The sequence below is a fragment of the Entelurus aequoreus genome, linkage group LG20, assembly GCF_033978785.1.
Source record: "Entelurus aequoreus isolate RoL-2023_Sb linkage group LG20, RoL_Eaeq_v1.1, whole genome shotgun sequence".
Classification (NCBI taxonomy): Eukaryota; Metazoa; Chordata; class Actinopteri; order Syngnathiformes; family Syngnathidae; genus Entelurus; species Entelurus aequoreus.
The window spans coordinates 36,539,653-36,553,178 of record NC_084750.1 but is presented as its reverse complement, the minus strand read 5'-3'; the positions used below and the strand labels follow the sequence as shown (position 1 = coordinate 36,553,178).

Genomic DNA, 13,526 nt, shown 5'->3' with positions numbered 1-13,526 from the left:
GGAGCAGCAAGTGATGTCGGGTAGTAGAGGAGATTGAGGGAGCTGGTATAATAATAAGTATTGAGGAAGACTACACAATGTGAAAATTATACTGTGGTAAGCATGTGTGTAATACAAATGGTTTAGAAGGGTTTCTGAACTTGACATAATACATAAATAGCAAACATGGTTAAAATGACTAAATTTGCCTTTGGTGGTTGAATGTTCAATTGTAGTCAGAGAAAAGTTGCATGTTTTCCTCCTACCACATTTTCTCTCAGTCATTATATTTTATACAGGTGGAACTCATGGAATTAGAATACTGTGTAGAATTCCATTCATGTCAGCAATTAACTTAAAATGTGAAACTAACAGTTGATATTAACTCATTACATGCAAAGTGAGATATGTCAAGCCTTTATTTAATATACATTTGATGATAATGGTTTACAGTTAACAGTACACCACATTTTCTGAGATTTTCAATTCAAGGTTTTCATAAGCTGTACGCAATGAACATCAACATTATATCAAAAGACATTTTTAAATATCTTGTATTGCATGTTATGAGCCTACATCATATCAGTTTCACCTTATTAATTTAAACAAACCGTTGCACTGTATATTTTGTAGGTCCATGACAAAGATTCATTAGTTTTTAAAATGTTACATTGTGTAATTTCCACATGTTTTATTTTGTTAAATTATACAGAATTTATTTTAAAAACGTATTTTCAAAAGTTTTTTTTCTATGCTATGTGCCTCTTTAAGATCTCACTGTTGATTTTGTAAGGCAATGTTAGCTCTAAACTAAACAAAATGTATGCTAATCCATTTTTGTTTCCAAATAAGAATCGATAAGGGAACCGTTAAATAACCGAATCGTTAAGCAGAATCGAAAGGGAATAGGAACCGGAAAATCTTATGAATTCCCATCCCTACAAGTAACTATTTAAAAATATATAAACTTTAATTTTTCTCATTATTGTAAAATTGTACCATTATATTGTAATTGTAAGGTAGGTTATCCGCAATAAATAAACAAAAAATAAAATTTACTCATTTCTGTAAGCAAATTGTAAACATATTGAACATCTTAAAAGTGATACAGGCCACCGAAAATTACGTGGCGAGCCACAGAAAATAATGTGGCAGGACCACATAAAATATTTGAGAGCAAAACTCAAAGGAATTCCGTGAGTAGTAGACGGTCATTTTTGCTTTTGTTTCGTTATTTTGTACTATTGACTTTGTTTTGCTCTACAAATTGCATGTAATAAAAAAGATGAGGGAAACAGTTAAAATATCGTATTGATGTTTTCTATGAATGTTCTCATTCATCCAGGTCATTGTCATCTCAGGGCATTCAATCAATCGCAACTGGACTGTTTGGTTTGTCTGAGAAGACGTTTCGCCGCTCATCCAACTAGGCTTCATCAGTTCTTGCTCATAGACTTAGATTGGTCAGACTTGGTGTTGCTATTGTTACACTGACAATAGCAATCACCAATAAATACAAATTAGGGCCATCTTTTTTATCGTATAACTTATAATAATTAATCATTTCTGACTTTAATGTGTTTTCTTGCTATTCTCGCTGTTAAAATAAACCTTGCACTGTTCACTTGAAATATTTCCTTCACTGCAACATAACATGAATAACCAAAGCATTTTCAGAAGGCAGCAATGACGCCTCCGCCAAAGGGTGATGAACATACTGTATTTTATCAAGGAAGACACTGAGGAATGCTTTGAAAAGGTGCATGGGGACATAGAGGTTTGGATGGCAAAGAGGGGGAGTTGAAGCATATAAGTAGAGATTAGGAGGGTTGTAGGAAATTAGAGGAAGTAGAGCCATGACATGAACAGTACTGTGAGAAAAATCTTGAACCTCCACTCGCTTTGTTTTAATGACTTTTTTGCAGCCATTCTCACATATTTAAACAGTGGGGTGGAAAAGGGGAGTATATGGATAAAAGGCAGATGCAGAAGCTAGTATCAGTCAGTCGGACATCATTAGAACTATACAATTGCCAGAATAATAATTGTATCTACTCATACATAAATACCCATCCACCACAACCTGGTAGTAACTGGCTTCGTAGCATAAGGTGGACTACCAAAACACAAATTGTCCGCACTTAATTGCTATAGCTTTACAACAAATAAAGAGTATAAAGCAGAGTTTTGCAAATAAACTCTTCAAATGTAATTGTGACCAAAGACTTTTTGCACAGTACTGACAGTAGTAGCAAGGATGCTTTTGAATGTGGGTGAAGGTGAGATGGCCACACAGAGCTTTCATGCTAGTCCTAGTAATTTCTGTTCAAGCTGTGACTCACACTAGCAAGCTACACAGATAATTGCCTTCTAAGGGCAGCTGCTCAAGCCCCTGGGATGCACAGGATGATTGCCAGCTGAGCTGCGGGGATGCTGCCTCTTCCTCTGCCGAATTTGGTGGGTCATCATCGTTGGGAGGCGATACCACTACCTCTGGGATGCTATGAGAGCCAAAGCCTGCTCCATGGGTGCACGGGGGGCTGGGCGAAGCGCGTCTAAACAAAGCAGGAGTACTTTGAGGGGTGGTGAGCGGAGAGGGACCTGGGGAGCGTCCCGTGTTGGACGAAGAGGAGGGCAGGAGGTGGTTGAGTAGGATGGAAACTCGGGACTCTTGTCTTTGCACCAGGTTGGAAGCAGAAGAGGGTGCTCCTGGCTTGTGGAGGGACAGACGCGAAGAGGACAGGCCCTCTCCTAATAGAGGGCACAATGGCAAAAAGGAGAAAGAAAGCAGGGAAAGGAGAAGGAGGAAGAAGGGTAGAGCAGATAAGGAAAAACATGAAGTTGAAGTACATCAAAAGGGTGTGGTATTTGAAGGAGCCAGTCAGAAAGTGCGCGAAGCAGGAACAAATGTTAGAGAGGTTCATGCATCAAGTGAGCAACAAATGGTTTAGTGCAAGACACAGCACAAATGATTCCGTGACAAAGGGAGGGGTGTCCACAAGGCCCAAAAACCTGCCTCAGTCAAGCTCGATCGTGTGACTTGTTAGGCACATCTTCAGCTTGCATGCCAGATAATGCAATAGCAATGCAACTACTTGGAGGCAAGCTCCCATTGCAAACCCTACGTAGTTCACACACTTGGCTCACAGCATTCATCTACACTACAGCTGTTACCATCACCAACAATCAATGAGACCTCATTTTGATCACAATCTTATAACAATGTACACCACTGCAGCCATGCACAAGTTCAAACATGAAAAGCATAATTTTCTGGGAATCAATACAACGTGAAAGCAGTCAGTAATTCAAACCAAGCAAGCCATACAGACTATCATAAGCACCCATATTTCTCTTTCACTATGGTGGGAGCTTTTGTTCACTACTTATCGATCTCTAGATGGTACTCACTTTTACCATCCACCTTCTATGCACACGTTGCAGGATATAAATATTGCATATTTAGAAATACTTCCGTGAAATGTAATAATGGAGGAAGAAGAAAAGTGAGTGCAATGTAAGATCTCACCATTTCTTTCAAGCAAGAATGGGTCAGAATGTTTCTTGCCTATGTCAGCAAAGGAGCGCACCAGAGGGATGCGATTACTGAGCTTTCTCTCGTTCTGATGGTGGTGTTTCTTCAACATGGCTTCTCGCACCTTCGCTCGCAGGTCGTCCTTGAGCTGGCCTGACGCCACCATGCTGTCTATCACCATGTCTAAATTAGACAAACAAGGAGAACCAATTAAATAAACAAACATATATTTATTTAAATACTGGGCTGAAGAGTTAGTCGTTGACTTGTTGAAGTAAGGTCTCGCACAAGGGTAGAAGTAAATGTATTTTGTTAAAACTGGAAAGGAATGTGTATTTTTTTTCTATTTATCATTAAGGGTCTTATTCCCTTTTAATAATGCTGCACGGTTGGAAACGGAAAAAAAAAGCCCTCAACAGCGTCACAGACCCTGCCTGAACAGTAAGACCAAAGCAGACAAGCGTGACCATTCTGGCAAAGTATGGTAGGAGGGGAGTCCACAAGCTATAGGTAAGTAGCAACAAGACATACAGTAGATATATATATATTTTTTTTTTAAACATTTATTTGAAGTTTTTATAAGACCTAAGCTCTATTGTAATATGTACAGTTGCACTAAAAATACTAAACCTCGTAGCAAACGACAATAATCTTCAAAGTGTAAACAATTTCAAAAATGGCAGATTAACAAAAAAGTTTAAGTTTTCCTTTTTTTTTTTATTGAGAAAAAGATCATTTATTTATTTAATATTTGTTTGCTTACTGTGGTATAATATTTCTTTGTTCACTGTTCTGTTACAGAGAACAAGGAAATTGGATAAAATTGCTATGGTACGAAAAGGGGTAGGATTAAATAAGCTCTGCTTATTTATCTTATGTGGCGCTATAAGATCAACATTATCCCACACTTCCTAGTTTTTCCCTTTTTCTTAGTTCTATTGAGATCGATGACAGCGACGAAAACCGATGTCAAATGCGGCACGCCACACCTGTGATTTCATTTATTACAAGCGGAGACAAAATAATCACTATCTGATAGTCACAATTTGGCACTTTGCAGTAAAATGTTGTGTTTTTTTCCTAAAAGTGACACAGTATCACTCCTTGTGTTTCATAAGGCATTTAGGCTTCAGTATCGGTTAACCCATTACTAGTAATCACCATGTTTCTGCATCACAGTAATCAGATTTAAAGAAAAAAATACAGCTGTGTTTATTTCATAATGTTGCACCATTTAAAACCAAAGGGCAAATGTAATGAAAAAAGAAAATATTTACCAGCGATGTCCTCAATACTGTTGGCTCGCATGTCCAGCATGACCGTGCCATTGAGGATGCAGCTACGTAATTCAAATAAACTGTGCAGTGAAAGCGTAGCCACATAAGGCTTGCTCCATCTTTCCCCTCCATCCTCCACATCTTCTTCAAACTTCAGCCACCTGCAGACAATGCCAAACATAACAGACATTAGCACAGACAATAGCAATCAGACTTGAAAATAAACCTGTCCAACAAAATATGTGTGCGTCACTGGAAGAACTAATGTATCTGGGTTTGATTAATGAGAGTCACTCTCAACACCACTTCAGAAAAACCATTACATAAGAATCCAGGGTTTTTTATCATGAATAAACTCCTGAGGGGCCCCCACCCCACCCTAAAACTTATAAATTAGCACCCCACATACACACACTCAGTATGTTTACATGCACTAAAAAACTAATTATTGACTTAATTTGGTTAAAACTAGCGCGTGCAACCACACATTCCAAAAAATCTAATTAATAGTAACCAAAATGTGAGTTTTATTATTATATAACCTGTCATCATTCACTTAAATGCATGTATGTCATGTACATGCTTCATACTTCATAGTGTAAGGTAGCGATGATGTGATGGATGTAGAATTATCATTGGTTAATAATAATAATTCTAATACATTATTATTAGATTTACTGGGGGTTGAGCTTCCCTTGTCTTTACAAACTAGTGACGCCTCTGCTTCAAACTTTAGTCAAGGTTCCTTGAACGCGCCACACTAATGTGCTATGAGATGCAAAAGTGAAACTTAAACATAACTTTGTGTAATGCTGTCCCAAATACATTTATCATATGTTGGTGCGGTGTGCAAATGCATAAAGATGAGCCTTGGTGACGTTAAGACATCTGTGTTGACTGAACAATGAAGTGTTCCAAGCTGGGTCTGATTATTTTAAACTGAGTATGAAAGCAAATTTTAGAATGCCGGTCACTTTACATTGAAACATTCTGTCTCCCGTTAGTTTTTAAACATACTTTTTTCCCGCTGGTGATGTCAAAGTTTCGAAGAAAGCCTACTATGTAGAGATTTATGTAAAAAATAATCCATAAAGAGTATTAAAGTATTGAAATATGAAAGTATTATGGATAAAAATCTAAACGGTATTACCAGAGGTTGACTTACTTTTAAGGCCCATGAACATTTTTATTAACCAGGGTAACAATACTGTTGGGTTTTGTAAGATTACAGCGCTATACAATATCAACTTCTCACTATTGATGGATATTTGATGTTAAGTACTAACAGGTGTGTGCAGTACCTGCACAATCTTTAAACTCATTTACAGAAGATTGTGACATGTTTGGTATGAAGCAGTGTCTGAATATTTAGAATATTTGTGCTATGTGATAAATGTATTGTGAGGGTAGAAGGAAACGCTATAAACCCCTCCACTGTATACAGTATAGTGCTCTCATCATCCTTTGAGTGTGAAGGAATTTCGCTGCCTAATCCGTAATCTCCATTTGAAGTTGATATAGTCTGACAAGAATATGTTGGCAAATATTTAATATAATATAAGACTATACTGTGTATATATGAGCCGTTTTGGTGCCAGATGCTTCATAATAAAAATAGTGCGCAGGTTCCGGTCAGAATCGTACATATACTTACCATGGATTTGAATGTCTGATTAATTTTGATACCTTAATGTATTTGAAAAAAAAAAAAAAATCTCAGGATGTTATGACAATATAGAACACATCTTAAATTACTTTTATATATGATAATTTTATTTCATTTACGCCGAGTCCAAATCATACATAAAGGTTCGGCTAAACAAATAAATGTCCCTTAGCAAGTTTTACCTCAACCTTCATTTCTTTGGAGCCACAAATACTTCTGGCTGGATAATGTATTTGGCCAATCTTGGTAGTTGGTAGAGTTCATTTACATTGGTTGGTTTGGTATTATGGCAGACAGGCCAATCCTGTGCAGTCTATCTCAGCATGCTTTAAAGTGGTTTTCTAATTACTTGTTCGATAGAACCCAATGCATTCAGTTTGCTGGGTCCACCTTGTCTTTCTACCCTATGGTAAATGGCGTACCTCAGGGTTCCAAATTAAGTCCGTTACTGTTTTCTATCTATGTAAATAATCTCTGTGATAATGTGTCGGATGCTGCGTTCCATTTTTACGCAGATGACGCTGTCATATATTGTTCATCCCCCGCAATAGTGTGAACCATTGAACTCCTGCAGTCTGCTTTTGATGTTTAGTCCCAGCTGACTCAGCAGAGACTAGTGCCTAATACAGAAAAATCTAAAATGATGTTATTTTTAAATGGTAAACGATTGCCACTGAATACTCCAAAAATATCAACCACTCATAAGATTAAACTTGAAATGGTCTTGGGTATTGTTATTGATGTATTTTAAATCTCACATTGAAAAACACATGGCTAAACCAAAATTTTAAGTCCTGCTTTTCACTACAAGTTAGGAAACACTTGATTCTGACCACTTTTATGCCTTTGCTTGATTATGGAGACTTGCTTTTTATGAATGCACTAGACACGTATTTGAAAAAACTGGATACTGTTTATGACTGTGCCTTACGTTTTATTACTGGTTGTGGCCACCTTGTCCATCATTGCACTTTATATGCAAAGGGAGACTGTCCATCTTTGTCAGTTCCCAGATTTTTCGATGGATGTTTTTTTTATATATAAATCACTTCTTGGTCTAGTTCCCCCTTATTTCTGTTATTTTATGTGTAGAGATTCCAGTCACTACAGCTTAAGGTCGCAGGACATACTTAGCATGTTTGTTCCTAGAGCCAACAGCTTTCAGATATGTTGCTCCAAGGTCATTGAATAACTTACAAAAGGATGGGAGGTAACCTGAGCTAATCTATGGGGGGGGATTCCAGGCCATCTTAAAATGATCGAGAAACTGTTTCTACTGGACATTGTACTTGTTTTTAAGTTGTTTTTACTGAAACAGTCTATACATTGTTTCAACCTATCACATGTTTTTATGTTAATATACAGTATGCATGTAGCTTAATGTTTAAAATGGGGTGTGAGACTATTGCTGTTTTTGGGGTTCTTATATGTATTTCTCTAACTTTGTGTTGCTGCTCTCTTGGCCAAGTCACTCTCAATCTCAATGTGCTTTTTACCTGGTTAAATAAAGGATATTGATTGATTGATTACTGGCCAACACCTAGATTTTTTTTAGCATAGTATACAAACATTCTAAAAGGTTGGGCGTTGAATCTTGGGAAGGCCATTCCAGAAGCTTCATTTTAGCCCTAGATGTACGGTTGAGATCGTCCCAAAATGGAACACCCAATTGTCTCCAAGTTTGCACCGTGCAGCTGTTGATTTGAGGTGAAGTTGAATATATTGTACATAGCCGTCGTTCTTCAGAATTCTACCTATTTTGTGCAGTGCACTAGAAGCACTAGTGGCCCTCATTGGAAAAAAGTTTGAACTTCCCTGTTTTAAAGGTGTTGATTTCATAGCAGTAGATTTACTGTGGACAGTGAAACAGGTGATCCAATAGGGTCCAGTTCCAACTTCAAAACCCAGTAGCTTTGGTGGTTTCTGGGTTGTTCTTGAACAATCTAGCAAATTTCTTTTCAGCTGAGGACGGCGTCTTCTATACAGTGGCCAAGTGGTAACAAGTCCAAATAACACTGTTTGAAATGGGGCTGGGCAATTAATGTATACAGTATGATATTGATAAATTTCAGTTCGATTGCGGTGATCAACTGTGAGCATATTAACGCGATCAAACATGGCGGAAATGTCCGTGACAACAGCCTATCAGAGTTGATCTTTTTCCGCTCCGCGTAGCGTTGTAAGGTACCGTAGATGTACACAGAAACAGAATATGGCACGTAATGCGCAGTTGAGGGCAGAAAAATAAATGTCCGCCGTAACTGGGGGTTATTCACAATAGATGAAAACCAACGCTTTCCATCAAACCTGATGGAGCTCAAGAGGTGTTGCAAAGAAGAATGGGCAAAGAGGAATGGGCGGAACTGCCCAAAGATAGGTGTGCCAAGCTTGTGGCATCATATCCAAAAAGACTTGAGGCCGTATTTGCTGCCAAAAGTGCATCAACAAAGTATTGGGCAAAGGCTGTGAATACTTATGTACATGTGATTTTATTTGTTTAGTTTTTTAATTACATTTGCTAAATTAAAAAGAAAAAAAAAACATTTTCACATTATCATTGTGTGGGGTATTGTCTGTAGAATTCTGAGGACAAAAAATAATGTATTCCATTTTGGAAAAAGGCTGTTACATAACCAAATGTGGAAATAGTGAAGCACTGTTAATAATTTCCAGATGCACTGTATGTACAAAACAACCACCATCCAAGTGATTATACGAGTCTCAGTCTGACTGCTATTAGCACACGTAGCATTAGCAATCTATTGTTAATAAAGATTATTCACATTTGCAAGTGGCAATGATGTTACTAGTGTATGTAGCAACATCATTTGAAAATGGTTAACATTTGAAAATGTCTTCATAATTCCCAAAAGGGGAAATGTGTTTACTTTAGGTCTTGCATCACTGGCAGATTAAAAAACACATAAAAATTGTGATATGAATCAAAATATGAAAGACATGAAAACATATACTTTGATCTTTTTTTTGGCCATTTGGCCCAGCCCTAGTTTGCAATGACGATTTCGGAATATTGTTTACAAATGGCTCTTAAAAACGTTCTCAAAGTGTGTGAATCAACAATAATCTTACGTAGTTTATCACATAGGTCCCTGGACTTGAACTTACGTATTTGCAGTAGTTGGTTGGTTGGTAAGTTAGTTAGCAACTAAAACTCAAAAAGTTATGGGCAGATTTTGATGAACCGTTTAGGAAATGTCAGAAATGGGATACAAATCAAGACATAAGACTTTGGTGGTGATCCAGATAATTTCTACTACGTTACCTTACGTTTACGTTACAAGGCTGAACTTGTCAGGGGCCCCGCCTCCACCCACAGAGACAAAGAGGGGGGCTGACTGAAGGAGTGGCAGCAGATCACAGTAGCTCTAGAGATGTTCATCGTTTTAACAATTGTAAACTAGTGACCTGCCTAGAATTTCTGAAGATACTTTTTTAGAATATATTGTGCAGAAAACAATACTGAAGTCAACTAATAGTCTTATTACTGCATGTTTTGCTTGGACTGTATAAAAAAAAATGACAACATCAAAGGTTTAATTACGTAGCCGATTTAGTCTGACCTGGCAGTTTCCTTCCATTCAGTAGCACTACCATCTCTGAAGGAAAGCTCATCCAACTCAGTGAAGAGGTCATGTGGGACATGTTCCAAGTCATCGTCCTCCATGCCCAGAATGAACTGGACCCGCTGGGATGGAGTGTCTGTTGAAATTGTAAGAAAGGAGACTAAGCATCCAACTGATGTAAACACTGGTGCTTCTTTCACACTTTGCATACACAAAGATATACACACTGTATATCCAGTGATAGTCATCATACTGCCAAATCATTTACATGGGCTAACAATTACGACTCAAACATTTTCTAGAAATCATCATTTCTTTTTTTCGCTTCCAGACTTACTTGCCTTACACTGTTGCTGCTCCTTCCTTTACTGTAACAAATAATTAAATATGCAGCAAACAACATACAAAACAAAACCACAAAAGCAGAACCATATTAATTAACAACGTTGCTCACTGCAGGTACCGTACTCATCTCACATTTCCTGGAATTTTACAGCAAAGTGGAGGTAGCATTGGTATACGCACTCAGTTGGACGTATGAACACAATGTACTCAGCCAGTCAACGTGAGAATGGAATTAAGAGTTCAGAAAGGCATTTGGGGCTTAAGCCGATTTGTGCATAACACTTAATAATTTGAAGTTAATTCTTAATGAAACAATCTGAGAAGCAAGATTTTCACAAGCTCTTCTTTGACTACACTTTGTATAAAGTTTATCGCAATGAACTTCAGTGTGTTATTTCTCATTTTTAGAATAAGAGAAGGATCTTGCATCCGAGCAGTTTTAGGATTAACAGCATAAAAAATGGCATTAAGTAACAAGTAATTACCAAAAGTATTATTATTATCCATCTATCTGTTTTCTACCGCTTGTTTTTTTCTGTGTCACGGGGGTGCTGAAGCCTATCGCAGCTGCACTCGGGCGGAAGGCGGGGTACACCCTGGAAAAGTCGCCACCTTATTTTAATTATTACATAGTTATTTTCAAAACAAATTATTTCTTCTGAGGACGCTATGAAGGAGCCCTACGATTAAGACCTCACTGTTGGGTTTGTCATCTCATGTTTCTTTTCAAGTAAACAAAGTTGATGATATTGTTTATTTTCATTTTTTGCAAATAAGAATCAATAAGAGAATCGATAAAAACAATTAAGCAGATTCAAAAATGGAATGGTAATTGTAAAAACTTCCTCAATTTGCATCTATAGTAACTAGTAACTATAACTAATTACTTTTTTTTTTTATATGTATAATTTGTCAAACAATAAATCTGAATGTATTTGAATATTAAATGAACGTCTGAATCCTGAACAATCACAAGGTTTCTCACATTATTGTCCAAAAGATTAACTGTTTATGTCAGAAATATCTTTACCAATTGGCTCCAACGATGTGTTTTGGTACGCATATAACTACATTTGTATGTAAGGTTGTTGTTTTTTACGGTATCTGCTTCTTCCTAATCCTTTTCAGACATGCTGTAATGAAACAACTAGAAATATGTGATGCCTTACATTGTATTGAATTCATGTTCAAAATAAATAAACTGAAATTGACTGCAATCTCCCTATGCCTGTCAGAGGCAAGTCCTGGCAGTGTCTGAATGACATAATCGAAGACTATCATATGTACAGTATGCATAGTGTATCATATACAGTTTTCCCTCGATTATCGTGAGAGTTATGTTCGCAAAGTTGGGACACCATTTATTTTATAATTTTTATTAATATTACTCCGGACTATAGAGCGCACCAGGATATAAGCCTCACCCACTACATTTTAGAGGAAAAACATATTTTTCCATATATTAACCGCACCAGACAATAAGCCGCAGATACAGCATATACGTTCCGAAATGAGTTAAGATTCTGTAAATGTTTATTTACATACCTTAAATGTTTCCAAACGTGCCAATAACACGGCAGTAAAACGACTGATCAAACAAAGCAGAAGTCATCTTTATGGGCCCACTAGCTGCGGAAGCTAGCTCTCCAATCAGCTAAACAGATAAATCTCAATGTATTCAATGGTACTTTAAAATCCGCAATGCACTGAGACTGTAGTAAGTGAACCACCAAGTGCCGAGGGAACACTGTATACTAGTAACGATAGAACTGAGTAAGGTCATGATTTTCAGACCAATGTGTTGAGAAATTTAGAGGTGTTGTGTTCTCACCGTAAGGTGGAGATTCTCTGTCATTTTCCTTTCCGTCCTCAGAATCTTTATCCCTTCTTTTTCTGTGGTGCTTGTGTCCTCTGTGACGATGCCTCCGCTTGTTTTCTCTTCCAAGAGGAACATGAACGCCTACGTACACCGCTCTGTGGCCTGCAGGAAACAATTGCAAAATACCGTTGAGGACAAACTAAAGGAACAAAAGGACTACATTCACATAACAGGAGAGGGGATTTAAGGTAAATCCGTAATTTTACAATATTTTGTATATTACTTACCTTAGATTGCCAACTACTCTCTTCAATGTCAGAACTAAAAATACATTAACCAACAATGAAAATGACAAACTACAGGAATAAAATAAGATGAATAAAAATAAAAGCATGCTGTCAATACAGTCATTGGTATAGTAAGGGTTACATGGCCTAAAATCTATATTGCAGCCTCTTGCGATAACTATCACGATATATAATTTGGTATAGAAATCATAATACAAACATTTCAAAACAGGTTTTAAAGGCTTCTCAGTCAGCTGCTGATGTATGCAGTAACATACTGTGTCATTTCCAGCTGGATTATTTTCTTAAAATCATGGTACTCTTTGCTAATTTACTGTTCAAAGCTGGTTACTTTCTGCTGTAACGCAGTTCCATTTACACTTCTGTTAAAATATACTGAGCACTTATTCTTCTGTTTGGCCACATTACAGGGACAGTATTGGCCATTTCAATACTGATACGGACACTTAAAATGTTCAGGCTCATTGAATGATTATATTATTTATCACAAGAATCAGACAAAAACAGGATGTGGTGTAAAAATATTAATGTACTATTTGAATTATTTCCTTATTCAAATATATTATATACAATACTTCAAGCAAAATAAAGGCAATGATGCAAAATAACTAATCATAAAAAAAAAGAATAGTGACTGATACAAACCCTTTAAACTCTTAAAGTTTAAAGGGTTTCTCTTAAAACCTTAAAGGGTTTGTGTCCAGGGACTTATTTACTGAGTTTATAAACAATAACAAAACTAACAAAAATTATATTGTGATGATAACAAATATATTGATTTAATCACTGTAGTGTCGATATTATACTTAGTAGTTATCGTTAATGTCGTTATTCGTATCAATCTGCCTACCACGGTTTACATTCAAGAGCTCAAGTTTAGAAGTTTGCATGACTTCTGGTATCCTCTTATGGTGTGTGGTATAGCATGTTTAGCTGTTCTTAATCCTGTAGTCCTACAGTGATAATATTACTGGTAAGAAACTTTTTTTAATTTGGTGTTCGCAATGTGGAGG

At 36.9% G+C, this 13,526-nt stretch overlaps 1 protein-coding gene across 4 annotated transcripts in view; it reads right to left on the bottom strand.

The window, feature by feature from the left end:
• The window catches only part of LOC133636234 (sodium bicarbonate cotransporter 3-like), an 88,507-nt gene that overhangs the window by 35,347 nt on the left and 39,634 nt on the right, over positions 1–13,526 (bottom strand). For 3 of the 4 annotated variants that reach the window (XM_062030028.1, XM_062030030.1, XM_062030029.1), the window contains exons 3-6: positions 12,218–12,367; positions 10,039–10,177; positions 4,792–4,952; positions 3,509–3,697 (exon numbers count right to left, since the gene is read on the bottom strand). In XM_062030028.1, coding sequence (XP_061886012.1) covers positions 3,509–3,697; positions 4,792–4,952; positions 10,039–10,177; positions 12,218–12,367 — 639 coding nt within the window. Of the gene's footprint in view, positions 1–2,346; positions 2,731–3,508; positions 3,698–4,791; positions 4,953–10,038; positions 10,178–12,217; positions 12,368–13,526 lie in introns of all 4 variants that reach the window. The other variant, XM_062030031.1, reaches the window with a different exon arrangement.